Source organism: Zootoca vivipara, chromosome 3 (genome assembly GCF_963506605.1).
Source record: "Zootoca vivipara chromosome 3, rZooViv1.1, whole genome shotgun sequence".
Lineage (NCBI taxonomy): Eukaryota > Metazoa > Chordata > Lepidosauria > Squamata > Lacertidae > Zootoca > Zootoca vivipara.
In genome coordinates, this window is record NC_083278.1 from 110,575,497 (window position 1) to 110,595,124 (window position 19,628).

General features: G+C 41.1%; 1 protein-coding gene across 2 annotated transcripts in view; it reads right to left on the minus strand.

The window, feature by feature from the left end:
- Window positions 1-19,628, minus strand: part of FANCL (FA complementation group L) — a 50,093-nt gene that overhangs the window by 5,618 nt on the left and 24,847 nt on the right. For both annotated transcript variants that reach the window (XM_035110929.2, XM_060273145.1), the window contains exons 7-9: window positions 11,123-11,191; window positions 882-1,032; window positions 6-89 (exon numbers count right to left, since the gene is read on the minus strand). In XM_035110929.2, the coding sequence (XP_034966820.2) occupies window positions 6-89; window positions 882-1,032; window positions 11,123-11,191 (304 nt within the window). The remainder of the gene's footprint in view (window positions 1-5; window positions 90-881; window positions 1,033-11,122; window positions 11,192-19,628) is intronic.

A 19,628-nucleotide genomic window follows, 5' to 3' on the forward strand; every position in this document is an offset into this window, starting at 1 on the left:
CCTACCGTGGTCTGCTCCAAAAAAGTAACACTCAGGAAGCATGGTGGGGTGTCTGGGATCTACATCTATATTAATTGAAATGTTGTTTCCTGGAACAGACATGTAGATAAACAGAGCTATAACTACATATAGTTTCATCCTTACTCAAGTAAACTTCACACAAACAAAAGGAATCTGCAAGAGCAATCTTAGTTTAGGCTTTGAGCCCAAAACATGTGCTGGCCATTTCAAAAAACAATACATCAGACCTTTTCTTCAGTTTTAACATTTGCTGCTACTGCAAAAGTTACTAGCTTCAAATTGTTTTATCCATTTCACATGCTTTGCTTTCCCACTTCTTATTTAGAACATTTTTAAAAATAATTAGGCTTACATTAGCTAGTTGCTTCATTGGTCAGAGGTATCGATTAAAACTACTTTAAATCAATTAAAATGCCACCAAATTATTCAAATAGCAGGTGTAATTTTTTTAAAAAAGTTAAATACTTCTTAATTCACATGTTCAAAAAAGCTATGGAAGGCAGGTAGAATCTTGAAAGAGGCATGCAACGAGTCTTCTGTGACAGCACTTGCTGTGACATTTGCATGCAACCATCTGAAAACCAAGGGATGGGATCTAAAGAGTTCTGCTTTAATCCTACTGAATTCTATGGAACTTGAAAGTTAGTCAAGGAACTTGCAATCTAAATTCTGACATACTGTGATTTGATACTGCACTGTTCGTGAAACGATGTCAGATTTAATAGCTGATATTAATCAATGTGTTCTGTTTTAAAGCCACATTTTCACATGAAAACTAATAATTTTAAACGTCTTGCATTTCCGTTTCTGTGATCTCCATTAACCTGAAGTCAACATGAAGTTGTCCATTTTATTCTTACCAACGGCAATCCTTCGCATTGTGGCACTCCGTGTGGGATTTTCTGGCTCAAGTACCCAGGTCTTCTCATCAATTTCATCTAGAGCATTCCAAAACTCCTTCAATGATTCCAATGCTGCCAAGAACTGACTGTGAATGCTTAATAAGGAGCTCTGAGAGAGAAGGAAATTGTAACAAATTTTATAGATGGCACTTTACCAACAGCAATACAGAATAGCTTTTTAATAACAGCCTGTTCCAACATTTTAAAGTCTAGCATACACCCAACAGTAAAATATGTGGCGGGGGAGAAAAGACTGGAATTTCCCCAAAAAACACTTTAGATTTTTGAACAGGCCACACAAATGCTGCATTTTTAGGTATGCTATGAGTCACCTTTCAAACCATTAAAAGGGGGGGGGATTCCAATACAAAGTATTCCATGCTGAAAGCAGGGGAAACATGGCTTATTTCTCAAAGCTATTTTTAAAATTCATTTTTAACTCATAACAAATGGATTCAGTGGTCAATGAAAAAACAACCACCAAGAACATCTGATATTTACCTCTGGTTTGCACTGCAAGGCCTCTAACCCATACAGCACAACACAATTAACATCAAGTGATTTAGAATACCAGGAAGCCTAGAAATATGCTGCAATTAAAGGAATCCCATGACAACTGTATCCAGTATAATCTTCTGCCAATAATGTGGGCTTTGGGGTGGGGGGGGGAACCTAACTGAAATGTGTGCTAAGAACCAACTGCTGACTCACATTTCAGGAGGAAGAGAGAAACTTGTGTGGTTGCTCTCCTGTTACATTCAACACACTTTTAAATTAGACTCTGGGAGACCCCAGGGTCTTTTGGCAGAATTAGCAGGGACATCTGGTAGAGCCCGTATATCACCAAATTGTATAATGTCAGAGTTTATACATGTATATATACATTTTATTATGGAGCAGCAAGGTATTTTAGGTGTGTGGTATTATTATTTTTAACAGAGTTATGTAGTATTCAATTCTAAAGCATCATGAATTGAAATTATATCTTCTAAGAGTAAAGAACAAATACAGGTCTTTTAACCATAGTGTCAAAAGGCAAAAATAAAGTTTTGGGTGTTGCAAAAATTGCTTAGATGCTGTTTTTTGTTGTTACATGAAAAATATTGAAAAAAGGAAGGGCAGAGCTTCAGAAAGAAAATGTTGGATTTTCCCCCTACTGTTATTAAATTATATTAAAGTGAGAAAGCACTTAAGCAGAAAAGTGTGAATACTGCCAATCTCAAAATGTAACGCTTATTATCTTTAAAAGCATTTTGTTACTTTTATAATACCTGAAGTGATATAATAGTGTCAGTCACTTAACCAGATCTTAGAGCATAATATCTTCATCTTAAGTACTATTATTTCCAGTATTTTAATAATTTTCACACTGTCTTGGAATGTGATCTTTTGTGCTCTGATGACACTTAAATTAATAGCATAATTTTCTGGTACTTGCAACAGATGCTTTCCATTTTGATTTTTCACATTTCCCTACATCACATACAGATAAATCCTCTAATAATCATTTTTATCTTTATCTTTAGGGAATTCAAAGGGTTTCCAGTAGAAATAAAGAAACATCAAGGGATTAGAATCCACAGATACATTTTGAAATCCAATTAATTTTAATACTAATTGCAATTTTTCGATGATGTGCCTTAAAAGGTGGCCAAATCTTTTCTTAAAGTGATCTGCTCATCTGATCTTATTTGCATGCTTCATTGATGTCGCCAACTGACTTTCCATATGCATATCTAAATCTCTATCTCAAAATCAGCTGCATTACTTTGTCATGCAAATCATGGAGGAATTTATCATCCATTTTATACTTCAACCAGTTTATTTCTGAACATTTCCCCTTTAAGCAATTTGCATGGATTCCATTTTTATCTGTGATTCACAGTGTGACAAGATACTTGGTAAAGGAATAGAGTGAGTCTGCCGCTTCATGATTTTAGGTGGACAAGTTACAGTGAAACTCTGGTATGAGTCACCGGATGGCATCGATTTGTCTCAAGAGACAATGGAAGTGTGTGCCTTTGACGGTTAAGTCGAACTGTTGGAGAGTTACAGCTCCTGCTGCTGTAGAGACCAACAGGGGAGAGAGATGTTTTGTTGCAGCTGGGGCAGATGAAAGTATGCGGTTGCGCAGATGCACAAGCCTGTGGTCATTCCTCCTCTGGTCACTACGGTGGATACATGACCTGACTGATTTGTCCCCAGGTGCTGTGGTTGTCTGCAATCGATTCCCACAAGGCGGGTTAATGTTCACAGCCTTCATAAATCTTTGTAATGCAGAGTTGGTCAGACAACAGGCATGCTGCCTGAAGCCAACTCCGCAGAAATCATGTCATTGGGGATCCTGCCATCTGTGGACCGGATCCAGCCTGCATAGACATAGCTGAGAAAGAAGTGTGAATATGCTGGGGACGTGGGCTTGGGAGAGCTCTGTCCTGCAATGTGATGCTCAACATCTCTCACTGCCCATCTCTCATTTCCATAAAGCTCAATATGCAAGCCTGGTAGACCTTCCTCTTGGTATTGCAAGCCTGGTAGACCTTCCTCTTGGTATTGGTTGTTACCATCACATTCTCCCAGACCCTTTCGAATGTGATGCTAATGACCAATCACCAAATACAGTATTAAAAACGACAAGCAGCACAGAGTAAGTCCCAATAGTACAAGCCAAAGGAAAATAATGCTACCAATTCCCAAACATCCAGCAGAATTAGTTTCTCTTTTCTCACAAAATGATCTAGTGCAACTTAAAAGCCTTTCCAGGAGCAGAAGATGTATTCTGCATATAGAACGTCATCTTTGGATTCTACCAACTGATTTATTATTATACCTGCAAATAAAGCTGACTTATACAAAATAAACAGGGATGATTTTTTTTTAGTTGCATTTTTTTAAAAGAATATGAACAAGCAGGGACCCACAACAAAACGTTGCTAATTATCTCCAGCCCCGCAACAAGAGGGCTCTTTCAAGGGCTCCAGACTGTAGTGCTGTTTGGGACTTAAAGACATTCCTGCAGAGTTTGAAAGAAAAGCATATCCCATTTTTAATTCCCCCCAGCCCTCTATTAACACAGGGAAGCAAGCATTTTAACTTCGAAATACACATCTGCCTGTCCTTCATCACCATCTCCGGGGTACTGTAAGATGGAGCCTTTTAGGAACCAGAAGGCAAATTTGGAAATTTGAGGGTGTGTCATTGGTGCCCAGGGAAAGGGCATCTGTATCAGCCACCGTCACTCAAAGACCAGAAGCTCTTTGCACCTCTGCTCTGTTCAGAACAGAGGGGTGGGGTGTTGGGCTTGGATCTCCAATCCTGGCATCTATTGAAATGTAGGCATGCTTAAGGACCATGTTCAGTTTAGGAGTGGCTGAGCCACTGCAAACAGGAACTGAGCAGGAAAAGCGAACTGCACCATTTCACTTTCCATTTTTTCTTATTTAACACTTATTTGAAATCTTCAAGACAATTAGTTTCCTGTTAATTATGTTGCTTTAAATGTGTACTTTATGTTTGACTTTTTTTCAGTGATTCAGGATTGTTTTATTTGATGTCTTAATGTGTTGCAAACCGGTTTGAGATTTTTTCCTTAAAAGTATAAAGCAGTATAGAAATGACATGAGTAATAATTATTACAATTATAAGGCACCTAATATTTTATAAGCAAGCACTGGAACAGCTGCTCCTTCACTACACAGTTGATGGGGCCAGGAAGTGCAATCTTGTACTGGCCCCTGGTGACCTCACCGGCGCTAGAAGCCAGAGTATATTCATACCTTAATCTCTAATATCCCAAGACAACTAACAGTTAGAGAAGAGTGCTGCTGTCTTGCAAGGTGGAGGAAGGCAAAGTGATAGGCAGATGGCCAATGCTGGGCTCAGATCATGGTGGTAAAATAAAATTCTTGAAAGATACTAAGTATCTGGCTCTTTCCACACACAGAGATTCAACAAATATCCATATTTAGAAATTAGTGCTATCCACATGTTACTCACATGTAAAGCACTTTTTGCCCTGTTCCAACCCCAGGTTTTCTACCTGAAGCAACTAGATGTTCTGTGCAGTTCTCTGCAGAGAAGTTCAAAAGTGTGACCACCTCCTCACACTTTTCTTGTACTCCTGCTGTGCTATATAGCGCTAGAAGATTGCCAGCTCCACACCAGAGCATTGGAGGTGTGAGTAGAAAAAGATGGAGAAAGAGAAAAAGAAAACATTGCAGGACAGTGAAAGGGGGCATTTATTTTGTTTTTAAATCTCATGGCATGCGTCCTTCCCAAGCCTAACCCCCTTCAGGATACTGTCCTCCTTTTGTGGGGCAGGGAGAGGTGTTTTTCAATACTCTTTCTCACATTCCTTACCTCAACTACAGACAATCAATAGACTCCAGTCTCCCTCCAACCTTGGTATCTTTAGAGCGTCTCCCATGCCTCTTTTTGTCAAGTAGCTTTGGGGGTCTTTTAAAAATTCATTTTCTTTTCATTTACGAACTTAGTTGCTTCTGCATTCATAGCAAGTACCCGAGAAGCACACAGTTTGCGTCCAAACTGATCAGGCACTTGACTGAATTCACTATTTAGAGGAAATGATGTAGCAGAGTGTCTAAAGTTTTTGCTCTCTCCCTCTTGCTTCCTCAAGGTCCCCCCCCCCCCAAAAAAAAACCTGTTATGGCTTAAGGGATGCAGTTGTTCATCCCGGCAACATTCATTTGCAAGTTTTAAACTGCATCTTGCAACACAGATACACAGATTTTAGATGCTTCAGTGATTTGCAGTACGTCTTCTGGATTTCCAATTACAGAACTTAAGAGAAAGTGTTCATGATTAAAACTTAAGAAGAAATTTAAATTCCTTTCAACTAAATAATGGAGGGAAAGACTTGCTAGGCTAGGCAATATCCACTACATTGATTGGAAGATTAAGACAAAAACATGAGAAAAATGCACTGCAGTGAACAGGTTCTGACACAGCAGGGGTATGGATTGGATGACCCGCTAGGTCTCTTCTCCTAGTAATTTATGATTCTTTCAGATTTGCCTGGAAAATGGTTTCCATTTGTCATTTACTCAAGCTGAACCCCCTCTTCAGTACCCCTCCCGATCCTTCCGATATATCCACCAGTGAAAGAAAAAAAAGCATCAGATCTGAAATCTTTTTTTAAAAAAACTCCCCTTGTCAACCATCCAAGCCTTTGTGTGTTTTATTGATTCAATATTCCACAATTCCATTGCAGGCTTAGCAATAGAAGCTAGAAATACACCAGGCTTATTTTGAAGATCCTGCATCGCATATTTTACTGGATATGTACTTTAACTAAAAATTCAGAGGAAAAGGGAGGGCTTTAATATAAGGTCCCTTGAATAATATATGCAGTTAACTGCATATTTTGGCAAAAACCGAGTAGAGAGCAAATTTATCAGGCTAACTAGAAAAATAATAATGTATCTAAAGTAAGTAAATGTACTCGCACTTGTCATTGGGAAGCTCTTGGTTTATTTGGCACATGAAACAATGGCAGCCGCCTTGCCCTTGGTGCTGATTTCTGACTACTCTAAAATGTCTCCTCTGAGCCAGAATACACTGGCTGCTACTGATCATGCTGTGAGACACCTGCACTGGCTACTAGGCTTGTCATGACGCACAAAACCCTACCATCTTCAGCTTGACATTGTGCACGTTATAATTATTCATCCAAATGAATATGTCAGAGCAGCAGCAGCAGACCTCTCATCAGAGCACAAGAAAAATACATCAAAACATTATCAACCCAGCAGGAAGACAGGGACCATAAGGAAAATTACCCATTTTTAATACAGATGCCATAAAGCCATGTCTATTATTATATATATTAAAAAAAAGAGTTGGGGGGGGGGACAACCATCAAGCTTAAAGTCCAAAAGTACTAGAAGATGAAATAGGAAACAGCTGTTAGTGGGGGAAATCAATTATGGTACCTGAAATCTATTTACATTCCCTTTAACTAGAGTGTGCTGGTATTCTAACAGTGACACTTGCACTGTTTGAGTTAAGGGTCTTGCCAATGTTTTCATTAAGGTGACCTACAGATGTAAGAAGTAAATACCTATCAAGAACTAGCACATGCATGCTGAATACCCAAAATATCTAGAACAAAAGGCAACCAGTCTACATATTGTTTTCCATTACTCACAAAGAGAGAGAGAACAGCTAAGTATTTTAAAACCATCCACCTGGACATTTAGAATCAAGGGGCAAATCCAGCTGTTTGTACTTGTGAATAATATTGGACAAGGAAAAAAATCATTTGCAGTTTTCTTATGCAGATGCAGATTGCATCACCATAAAAAACCTGGCAGTTTAATGTTTTCAATACTGTACAGTTGTTTGGTTGGCGTCCGTCTGTCTTGGGAGACAATGGAAGAGTGTTTCTTTGAGGGGGAAGTCAAACTGTTGGAAGCTTGCAGTGTCTGCTGTGGCTGTAGAGACCAATACGGGAGAGGCATATTTTGTTGCAGCTGGGGCAGACAAAGGCATCCGGTTGTGCTGCTGCAGATCCACCATGACATTTCCTCTCTCTGCACTCCCCCCAGAGGTCATTCCTCCTCTGGATGCATGGCCCAACTGTCTTTCTCCAGGCCTTGTGGTTGTCTGCAAGGTATTCCCACACAACCGGGCTGACGTTGCTAGCCTTCACGTCACATTTGCAGACATCTTTGTAAAACAGAGTTGATCTGCCAACAGACCTAGTGCCTAAAGCCAGCTCCCTGTAGAGCATGTCCTTGGGGATCTTGCCATCTTCCATTCTGTGGACATGACTAAGCCAGTGCAGACATCACTGAGACAGGAGTGCAAACATGCTGGGAATGTGGGCTTGGGAGAGCACATTTTTGTTGGAGACTCTGTCCTACATTGCGGTGCCCAAATTTCCTGACACAGCACATGTTGAAGGCATTGAGGCATTCAATGCAACATTTTCCAAATTTGATATTCCAATATAGAATTGTAAGCATAATGGGACTTATCTCTTGAGTCTTAATGTCCTGGTTGATGGTTTCAAAAGACTTCACTGTTTTCTCTCTCTTTGTGAGTGATGAAAAACAATATGTAGACAGGTTGTCTGACTGCACAGCCCACACGTGAGACAGAAATATCAGCAGGTCGGGAAAGCTCCAAGATTTGCAAAAGTACAAAAATGAAAACAAAAACAAAACCCTAAAACATATTAGTGAGGATAGAGCATGCTCAGGAGCCACAGAATACTGACTTTTGGGAAGAAGAAAAATATGGAAACAGAAAGAGGGATGTAAGCATGGATGGGAGCAGTGCTCATTGTCTAAAACACTGAACAATACAGATGCCTCAAATTATGAAAGGGTTGCACACCCTTGATAAAATAACCTAAGGTGCCCAAAATCCCATCTGGGGAATTTGCAGGATACTGAATATGGATGCTTTTTTCAGGCCTTTTGTAATACTTCTCCAAATTGGTGCACCCTGAACTTTCACAAACCACACAGCCATGCATGACAGAGCTTATTCTGCTCTGTAAAGCACCATGTTCTCTGACAGCACTACATTAAAAAAATAAGCAAAATAATGATTTCAATGTGAGAAACTTTTAGGAAATTAAGTATTTTGCATTCTTACCAGAGGGGGGCATCCCATGAACAGGACAAACTATTAATTCTATACAAATCATATATAGTAGTCAAGTTTCTATATTTAACAGGAATGAAATGATTCCTAGTAACAATATTTTTTTACAGCCATCATAAATACCAGCTCCCCATATAAAGAATTATATTGAATTCAAATTCAAAGATTTTCAGCACCTTTAGACATCAAAATATTTGTGAAATCACTTTAGATTGCTGCTCATGGGATAAAATTTTAGTATCAGTCAGTGTGTTGCACTTGCACCTAAGAAAGAAAAAAGGTGGATTTCTCAGCGAAGCTCAAGCCCCCATGACAAAAATGGAAAAGTATGGAAATGACAATTATTTGATTTGTCTTTCAGTCTGAATTCACAAAAGCTATGCAGTCCTAAACCCAAGGTGATTTCTGTATGTTGTATGTCTAATGCATTATGATGGTCATTTCACTATTAGAAACATCCAACTGCCTTATACTGAGTCTACTATTTAGCTCCATATTGTCTACACTGGCTGGCAACAACTCTCTGGGATTACAGACAGGAGTCTTCCCCAGTCCCACCTGGAGATGCCAAAGATTGAAACTGGGACTTTTTGCATTCAAATCACACACTCATCGACTGAGCTATGTCTTTCTCTTGTTTAGCTTTCCCGTATCATAGCTTGTTTAGCTTTCCCATATCATATCTTATTTGTGACTACTTTTGTTATGTGTTTCTAGATGCTGTGCAACCCACGCCTTGCACATGGGTTGAACTGTGGAAAGATGGGATGCAATTAAAATTATGTCTGAATATATGTATGCATGTTGGCTGGAGCTCCTTAACCCCATTTTTCCAGGGTCCTTATCCCCGATCTAGATGAACAGTGATCCCTCACTGTTCCATCCTGACTACCCTCTGCATCCTATGGTGGGAAACTTTTATCATCATATCTATACTCATTCAGCATGTCTTGCAATGCTTTCCTTCTGCTGGACACAGCCCATTTCCCTTTTGTCTCATATAACCCTTCCCCTTAGGTAACTGACTTAAGTGCTTGTTCTCAAGAAATGTTCTCCAATCTGCCTGGAAATGCAATGTTTCCAAACTTCATCTCCAGGACAGGTTGCTTCAACCCCAGCTAGTCACCCTCCCCCCCTCCCCTGAGCCCTTGTCTATTCCCCATGTTTGTTTTTCCTTGGTTACTCAGGGATCTTACAGGAATATGACTCTTCATTTTTACTTCTTGGTGATTTTTTGACCTTTCATCATTTTTGAAGAGTTCTAATTTCTAAAGAACCTAGTTGCCTGCCTGGAACCACAGAGTTTGGGGCTCAAGGTTGACCTATGAAGGGTTGCATGCCTTCGGTCCCCTTACCATAGTAATTTCTCTGTACGAAACATAGTCTGCTTTTCAATTTATACAGCCTGTAAGTAGTGCCAGAAGAGGATGCTTAGCCACTACAGAAGCCCCAGTATCCAGTCTGATTCCTCAACCTTTGAGTCACCACGAATCTCAAGGAAATTGCTCATAATATCCTCCTCTCATTGGAGAAGGTAATTACTAGCATTTCAACTCTTCGTATTCTTTGCATCACCTCCATTTCCCTGATGTTGCACTCTTTTGTTCCCCCACATGTCCCAAATGGCATAGGACAGCAGTGCAAGGGGGGGCGGCGGCGGAGTGTATATCAGAGTTGTGATGTGAATAGTTTAAACAGTATATTCAGTTAAATAATGGCTGTCTGTTGCACAGAATTTTCCTCATTGTCTTTCATTGTTTGCTTTACATATTATATATTGTTTACTTGGAAGTCACCCAGGGAATATTTATTGATAGGAAGCTATTTAAATTAAAATAATAGCAATAATAATATTAATCATCTACAGCCTGGCATGCAAGGATCTTGTGCCAGCCAATGGAATCTGAAGACTTTTCTTTGGACAGCTGAGCTTCATTAATATTGAACATTGCATTTGAAACAGCTCAAGACTTCCCGGTGGATGGGTGGTGGTTAACAAATTGAGGTTGAGTCCCAAGTAGACAGAAGGTACCCCATTCTGGACCCGGGGTTTCCCCCATACTGTTTCTGTAGACAGCATTGGGGGACTCCCAAGTCCAGAATGAGGTAACTGTGCTCCTAAAGGGCCAGGCGTGCAGCTCTGTATTGGGAAGCTTTTAATGTTTGATGTTTTCCTTTATACTTCATTGGAAGCTGCCCAGAGTGGCTGGGGCAACCCAGTCAGATGGTTGGGGTATAACAACAACAAAAACAACAACAGTTGTTGTTGTTGTTGTTGTTGTTGTTATGAAGTGCAGAAAAATTGACCACTGACTCTTTGGATTTTGTCCTATTAATACTAAATACAAAATTAAGTTTGTTTATTTATTTATGTAACAGGATTTATATACTGCTTAATCACACTTAGCCTCTAAGTGGTTTACATAGAATATAAAATGTTCATTATGTTATTTTTTTCACATAAATGGAACAAAGGAAGAGAGCTCAAGTTTATGTTAGACAAGGTACCTGCAGAAGGCTAAGCAGGTAAGTTCATTATAACCGGGAAAAGGAGGAAGGCCGCTTACCTCTGGAATCCAGGAGAAAGTGAACTGAACTGGTAAGTCCACAAGGCAATCTGGTGGTTCTGTGGGATACTGAGACAGAAGTGTGGAAGTTCAATATTTTTACACCTTATGAGTGGTGTTTGTTTTTTTGCAATGTAAGCATACACATAGCTGAGGTTAGTTTAAATAAATGCAAAGTTGAAGACAAAGGTAAACAGGGCCATGAGACAGAGTGAGACAGCCACCTCAGGCAGCAGAATCCAAGAGGCTCCACTACAGGCGTGCTCCCCCTGCTGGAGAATCGGCTGCAGTGGCTTCCAGTGAAATCTCACAGGATTATTGCAAGATCTCACCTGAAAACAGAAGCTGCATAACCCCAATAAACAAGGCTTCAGAAGGGGCAGCGCAGACATGGGCCACCCCTGAGAGTAAATAGAATTTGAACAAACCAGGTATTCTGGGGTTTCAAAGCAGACCTCTCTGGGAAGCACAGAATGTTAACAGGAAAAAGGCTTTCTGCCTTATGTGCATCCTATATATAATATTTTACACAATCTCTTTCTATATATGCAAAGACAAAGTAGGACATTTTCTTGTCACAAAAAATCTTCTGGCCACCTGTCACAAGTTGAGCCCCAAGATGAGTTTTAAACTTAATAAACCTAACAACACTGCCATATGCATAACTAAAGTGTTCTGGAACCTATGGGAAGAAAACAAGAGGTGACTGATCCAGCATAACAGAAGTTAATGCTCCAATTTCCACTGATTCCAGTGCTCACATGAACTGTACATACATACCATACATACATACATACATACATACATATTTATATAATGCAAGTCCTACTGATATAAGATGGACTTGTACATGCAACTGAACGCAATGTAAAAAACCAAGTTTGAAACTGAAAGAGAAGCACTGATGAAAAGACCACTACCTTTCCCCTAATCCACCTTCATAAAACTCTTGATTAAAAGGCAGAACACGAACATTTGAGGTGTTAAGAGGAAGTGAGGTTAAATATAAATACAACTTAAACCTTCCCAAATGAATCCACCCAACATTAATCCTGCATACTTGCCATCTACTACTCTGAATGTATTATCCTTCTACTTTGTTTTCTAATGCTATGGTCCCTGCTAAACTTAATTCAGTAGTAGACCACATCCAATTGGCTTTTATGGTAATGAAGTTTAGCTTCTCTATAACTTTATATCCGCTTCTGGTAATCTCTCACTGATTCTCACACCTGCTCCTCACCTATGCTACACTTACATTTATTTTTATTTCTCTGGCTACTTGGTATTCAAATTTACACTTATATTTTATTACGCCTACCATGGTTCATGTCCCCCGCTGTACTTTCCATTTTTAAAGGAAACTTTTATAGCTTGCAAAAGCTCTTATGCTTTGTCAGTTTATCATGCTCTTTTCAGTCAGTTACACTAATGACTTTTGAACAAGTCACAAAATGAAGAGGGAGTGGTTAGGGAAATGCAGCCGAAGAAGGGAAGGCATGCACCATTTTCTTCCGCCACACACCTTATCTTTAGGACAGAAGGTGTTGGGTTAATCCAGGCATAGGCAAACTTGGCTCTCCAGATGTTTTGGAACTACAACTCCCATGATTCCTGACCACTGGCCCTGTTAGCTAGGGATCATGGGAGTTGTAGTTCCAAAACATCTGGAGAGCCAAGGTTGCCTATGTCTGGATTAAGTCATCCCACTTCCTGACAATTGATTGACCATAGAGGGCAGTTTGGGTTGAGATGTGCAGACTATTAGCTTTTCAGCCTTTACTGCATCAGAGAGAAAATATATTAGAATAGAATAGAAATGAGTCAGTGTGAAAATTAGTCTAGACTCAGTACCAGTTAGGTATATGTTTCTTAAAACGTCACACAACGGAAGGGGAAAATGAATAACAATAAGTATGTGATTCTAGGCATGTTTACTGAGATGATCAGTGAGATTTACACCCTGTGGTTAGGACTGCAGTTGTGCAAAAGACAAGTACCGTGTTTCCCCTTTTTTAAGACACCGTCTTATAACTTTTTTCCTCAAAAAAACCACAGGGTGGCTTATTTTCGGTGGGTGTCTTAAGTAAGATGCAAAGTGATACACAAAATAAGGAAAATATTTGGTGTGTGCAAGCAGTTTTGCATTTATTTCTATTCTGCTGCTGAGTCTAGTCTTCTTACAACACAAGGAGGCGGCTTGCCGGGTTGTCGCCCAGCAGCGCGCGCGGAGCGCCCCGAGCCTCTGGGAGCCGGAGGAGGCTTGCTGGATCGTTGTTTCCCTTGTGTTTCCTTGATTTCCTAATCCCTTCTTATCCCCGCCCTGTCCCACCCTAACCCTTCCCCACCCCCACTCCCACCCCCTCATCCTCCTAGAGCCATACCTTCACTGCGTGTTCCCTGCTGGGGGGTGCGGCTTGGGGGGGGTAATTTTTTCGGTTGCATAGGCTTCGTCGAGCGGCTTTTTAGCTGCTTGAAGGGGGAGCAGTCCAGAACGCTCCGTTTGCTTGCGCTGGGAGCGAGAGCGCTTTAGTGGCCGGGCTAATTTTAAGCTTTTGCCATGTTTTCCGTGCTCTAGGCTAGCGCTCTGAGCGGGAGCGCTCTAACCGCCGCCAGCTACCGGTATTTGGGCGGCAGGGTGCCATTTTCGCGCGCCTCAGGCCACGTGTCCAGTTTTAGGGCTGGCTTGTGGCGCCTTTGGAGGGGTGCTGTTGTGTGCGGAGGCTTCCACTCCCTCCCCCTCCTTTGTTGAGTCCATTGACAAGCGGCTTGAACCCGCTTGTCAGCGGTTCGCCAGGCTTTTCCTTGTCTGCGCTCTGACAGCCGCCAGTCAGCTGGGCTCGGGGAGGCTTTTGTGACAGCTGCAGGTCGCGCCTTTTTTGCCGAGGGAAGCGCGGAGCGGCTCCTGGCTTGGTGGCAGCGCTTCCTGTTTGGTAGCGTCTCTCAGTCCTCCGCCTTGCGGAAAGCCTCCTCCTCCTCTTCCCCGCCCCAGTTGTCTCCTTTCCTCGCTCCCCGCCTTTTCTCTCTCTCTCACACACACACAGAGGGAGAGACACCGTTCCGTGCGCACGGCTGCTCAGCCATTCTTTCGCGAGCGTGTCACAAACACCGCTCTCCTCCTCCCCCCACCCATCCTTTCTTGCGTGCGTGTGCATGCCTCCTCTGTGCTTCAGGTCAACAGCTCGGCGAGCGCGAGCACCGAAAGAGGGCCGAGCGCGCGGTGCTTGTGCCTCCTCCTGTTTCTCCCCCCCCCCGCCCGTGTGTGAGGGAGAAATTAGCAGTTGAGGGCGAGGACGGATAGAGAGCTGCACGGCGCTTCAGCAGCAGCAACAGCAGCAACCAGTTCCAGGTGCCGAGCCGCGGCAGAAAGAGGAGGCGGCGCGCGGAACGCCCTGAGTCTCCGGGACCCAGCGGTGCTCTATAGCCCTTTGAAACCTCCTCCTCCTGCTGTTGTGGCTTGGGGCGCTTGGGGCGCTCCGTGCTGTGTTGCTGGGCACTTTGTCGGTCCCGCTGCTGGGGCGCTCGGCGGTCTCATTCTAAGCGGCGCTGCAGCAGCAGCAGCAGTAGCCAGTTCCGGGCACCAACCCAGCAGCCCTCCTTTTCCTGCCGCGGCCAGCATGCTGGGTTCTGCTGGCTCGGGGTATGGCTTATTTTCGGGGTATGGCTTAATTCCGCAAAAGTGTAAAAATCCTGCTACGTCTTATAAAATGACTACGTCTTAAAATAGGGGAAACACGGTACTCCTAACTGTATGCTTAAGTACTCCAGATTTTCTAAACATCATATGCCTGCAATTTTGATAAATTGATGCAAGACCTAAATGGTTTAAAAATGTGTTTTATACCTACTAACACACACAACCCCATGCTCAAGCACATCTGCATTTATTTTCAGCCTTTTAAAGACAAAATACAAAGAATTGCCCAAGAAACTAACACAATCATTCTTCTGAGTTTAAAGAACCCGATGTCAGTTAACATTCTGCTTTCCTTTTACAGGATTGACTACACCACTCTCTTTCACTTATCAAGAAAGGTGTGGGCTTGCTCTATGCTTTTAAGAATATGAGTTCTATTTATGTTTTTAACGTATTGCCATAATGATGGACTCAGAAAATTAAACCAAGCCCAATAACGTGGATCTGAATGGGGGGGGGGGGGAGTTCACTGTAGTCTTCAATAAAACCTGGATTGTTACATATAGTAACATATTATTTTGTACTAGATATGAAAAAAGCATGGACATTTTCAACAAATATTACTAGTCGATAGTCCTTTTTCAAGGCATTCATATGGTGTCTATTAAAATAATGCAGTGCCTACAATCAGTGCTTGAATTAGAGGAGGAAAAGGGCCCACAAGCCCTCCACTCTGACTTCCATTCTTGGTAGCAAATCATGTAGCCTCCTAAAAACAGAGTTTAAGCGGAGCCCCCAGCCCCAAGAATTCAAACATGTCAATACTTCTTTGCTGAATTGCTACCAAGAATAATAACTTTGGTAAGGTGACAGGAAGTTACCTATAGGCTACTTCTTTCTCCAAATCCCAGCCCTCCTTTTTATGGCCTAGGTTTTCACTGAGGAACTAATCCATTTGTCTGGGCTATACCACTTCAGAGTCCACACAATCAATTAAATTTTAGGGAGGGTTCCAGCTTCTCGTCCATGTGCAGGAAATGCTTTTTGTATGGAGGAACATTCAATCACTTCACCACTCTCATAAAATCTGATGCTGTGCAATCCAGATACAGGATTATCATTCCACTGAGATTTAGGCCTTTGGTTAGCATTTGCTAACATAAAGTAGAGAATGGGGTGAACATAAATACATAAATGGAGCTCTTACTGGATCAGACCAATGGTCCATCTAATCCTACAATCTACTTCCAATGGTGCTCAACAAGAGGATTCCAGGAAGCACACAAGCGGGACAGGAGGCAGTAGGTGTTTCCTACTATTGCTCCCAGTAGCTGATATTCAGCGATATACTACCTCTGAACAGAGAGGTTTCACTTAGCCATCATGACTAATAGCTACTGATAATCTTATCCTTCATTAATATGTCTAATCCTCACTTAAAGCTATCTAAACCAATGTCCATCATTATATCTTGCGGGAACAAATTCTATAAATTAATTATGTGTTATGAGAAGAAGTGCTTTCTTTTGTCCGTCTTGATTCTTCTGCCTATCCATTTCATTGTATATATAAACAGACTTCTAGTACTATAGAAGAGAAAGAAGAGAAAATTCTATCCATATTCCTTCCATCATGCATATTTTATAAAACTCCCTCAAGTATGGAAGAGAGTAGAATTCACAAAGACAGGAACAGGAAGGAGAGAGAAAAGAAGCCTGTAGTACTCTCCCCATCATGATTAGATCGGTAGTATCACATCTACACCAAGACAGGAAGGACACAACCTTCTAACACCTATTAAGAAAAAACAATGTATATAGGATTACTAGAACAGCTCTTCAAAAATGCAGAACCCCTGCATACCTTTTAGCATACTATCAGGAAGGATCCAGTCAAAACTCTGCACTTTTCAGTACCATAAGTCCTATTGATTGCAATGGCAGAATTTTAAAAAATGTGAATTAAATAAATTTAGTTTTGGTGGACTATGCACAAACATTTTCTGCTTGACGTTCTTTAAATAAAAAATAACATATGAATGAGCATCATTGCACAGTGTATTTATTACATATATTACCAGAAATCAAATCCCGTGTCACCAAGCACACGTTTTATATATTAATTTTCTCCCTTGGCAAGTTTAAATGCCAGACACATTTTTAAAAAGGACAAACACAATTGATCCTTTCATCACTATAATCTTGTGAAACAGAGTTGATTGATGACCACTAGGTAGAACTGGCAACTTGCATAATCTGGTCATTGCACAGTAAAACTAAAATAGTTACTTCATTTTCCAACAACATACTCACTTTAGATAAAACAAAGCTATGAAGAATTAGTGCTATGAATGTGCAACACTCTTGGCTTCTGCAAGAATCTTACTTAATGGGAACACTATTTTTTGCAAGGAACATTTTAACTGATGCAGTGAAGGCTTTAGCATTCACCCTGTAATCTCATTAAACTTAAAGAAATCAGAATTTTGATTTAAAGATTTAAAGTGAGAGTTGTAAGATGAATTAAAAGAGACTGGGCTCAGAGGACTGGAGTCACCAGATTAAATTGAAGGTGCAACAGGTCTAATTCCACCTGACCGAGATGACAATCCTACCATTGCCCTGAACCTACCAACATCTATTTACAGGATCATATTCTCTCACAGAAGCCTGCTCAATTACAGTGGTGACTCTAGTTACGAACTTAATTTGTTCCAGAGGTCCGTTCTTAACCTGAAACTGTTCTTAACTAGAGGCATGCTTTCGCAAATGGGGCCTCTTGCTGCTGCTGCGCCACCGGCACATGATTTCTGTTCTCATCCTGGGGCAAAGTTCTCAACTCGAGGTAACTCTTCCAGGTTAGTGGAGTTTGTAACCTGAAGCGTTTGTAATCTGAGGCCTTTGTAACTTGATGTACCACTGTATTAAGGTAATAATCAGAGGCCCTTCTTCAAATCCTCCCACTGTCTGAACATGAGGGAGGTGGTGACTGGAGAAATGGCCTTTTAAGTACTGGCACCAGACATGTGGAATGCCCTCCCCGGAGGGTTACCTTTACCAATTCGAGGTGAGTGTAATCATGTGACCTAACCTACATATTAGTGTTCACATACAGTATCTAGGAGGAACACAAATTGGGTCTCGAATTTAAGAATATACAATTTGTTACAAAAGGGAAATACTGACATACAGGTTGCTGCAGAAATAAGAAGTCAATTATGCAGGTGATATTTAAATTGAACCAGAAACTTTGATGTTAAAGTTAAAAGCTTGTAGAGGTAGAAGGGCCCCAGTGCCAAATAGAGAGAAAAGAAATCAGCAGATGTCAGATGGACATGAATTAGGTTAAAAAGGAAAGTTAAGTAAATACACAGCAGCTCAAGAAAGAAAGAAAGGTTTAAGCATTAATATTACATATCCAAAGGTGGGAGGAAGAGGAACAGGTTCTTTGTCAGAAGGGCTGTAGTAAATTAGGAGGCTGGCCTCAGCACTAGGACAATGGTGGGTAACTTGAAAGGCTCCTTATGAAATCTTATAGAATCACAGAATTGTAGAGTTGGAAGGGACCACGAGGATCATCTAGTCCAACCCCGTGATACAGGAATCCTTTTTTCGCCAATATAGGGCTTGAACCCACAACTCATGTTGTCTACGATTGCAACAATCTAACCTAGGATTGACTCATCATGAGGGCTTAGGGTGATGGTATCCTTGGGGAGGGAATTCCTATAAAAAAGGGGACATAGATTACCAGCAGAATCTACATGGCTGTACCACTAGGATTCAATTTCCCCCCTAGGGTGATGAGTGAAATACAAGAAAGAGGATTCTTTATGCATATGTCAAGTGGAGGGTTCTCAAATAATGCTAATTCTCAAATAATGCTAATAAGCACTGATGTGACTACAAGTGATGGCAGTGCAGGAAGTGTGGGGTTTCCTCTGTCAAGACTCTAAGTAGGTCAAATCTGTTAGTGCTGAGGATAACTTGATTGACTCACAGAAAGTAACAGGTATTTGCATTTTACAGAAGTCTCATGGTACTAAGCATAGCTGGTGAAGAGTCCCTTCTAGAGCAGACAACAGTCATTGTCTCTTTTCTTTTCTAACAAAATAAATTAAAAAATAAAATGAATAGTGTATATGCTGATAAAGGACCACAAGTTCAACCTTGCCATTATTGTCTCAAGCCTCTTCTTGATCTGTCATCTATATAGACAACATGGAGATTTGTTACGGCATACATAGTACAACAAACAGTAAGGCTGAGCTCTTCAGTAATAGCAGGCAAATACATTTCATTTACCCAGTCTTTTCAGCATGCAAGCAGGTTTTAATCTGATGTTTACTGGTTGCTGGTGTTTTTTTAACACTCTCTCTCTCTCTCTGTGTGTGTGTGTGTGTGTGTGTGTGTGTGTGTGTGAATTTTAAAAAAATATTCTGCCATTGTTAATTTATATTCTTTCATCCGATATTGTTATGACTGTTGCAAACCACTCCGGGAGTTTTGTTAACTAAAGAATAGCACAGAAATGTTTTAAATGAAAAGCAAACAAATAACTACATGCCAGAGCCAGCTACAGAAGAATGCTTCGTAGGAGTCATTTAGACCTCTTTCCTTCCAAACCATCTTACTGTGTCAATGTGGTTTGCTTACTGCCCTTATCTTCTAGCAGCAGTTTTTTTCGGGGGTGGGTGGGTGGGTGGGGGGTGGGGTGGAATCTGTAACCTGTGCTCCACACACATGCCAGGGAGCCACAATTGTGGCCAGGTAATCCATATGCAGGGAATTGTTTCTTATTCAAGGGAAGGCCACTTCTAGGTAGTTAAAATTCAATGGAAAACATTCAGCTAATACAAAGCCTGCTGGG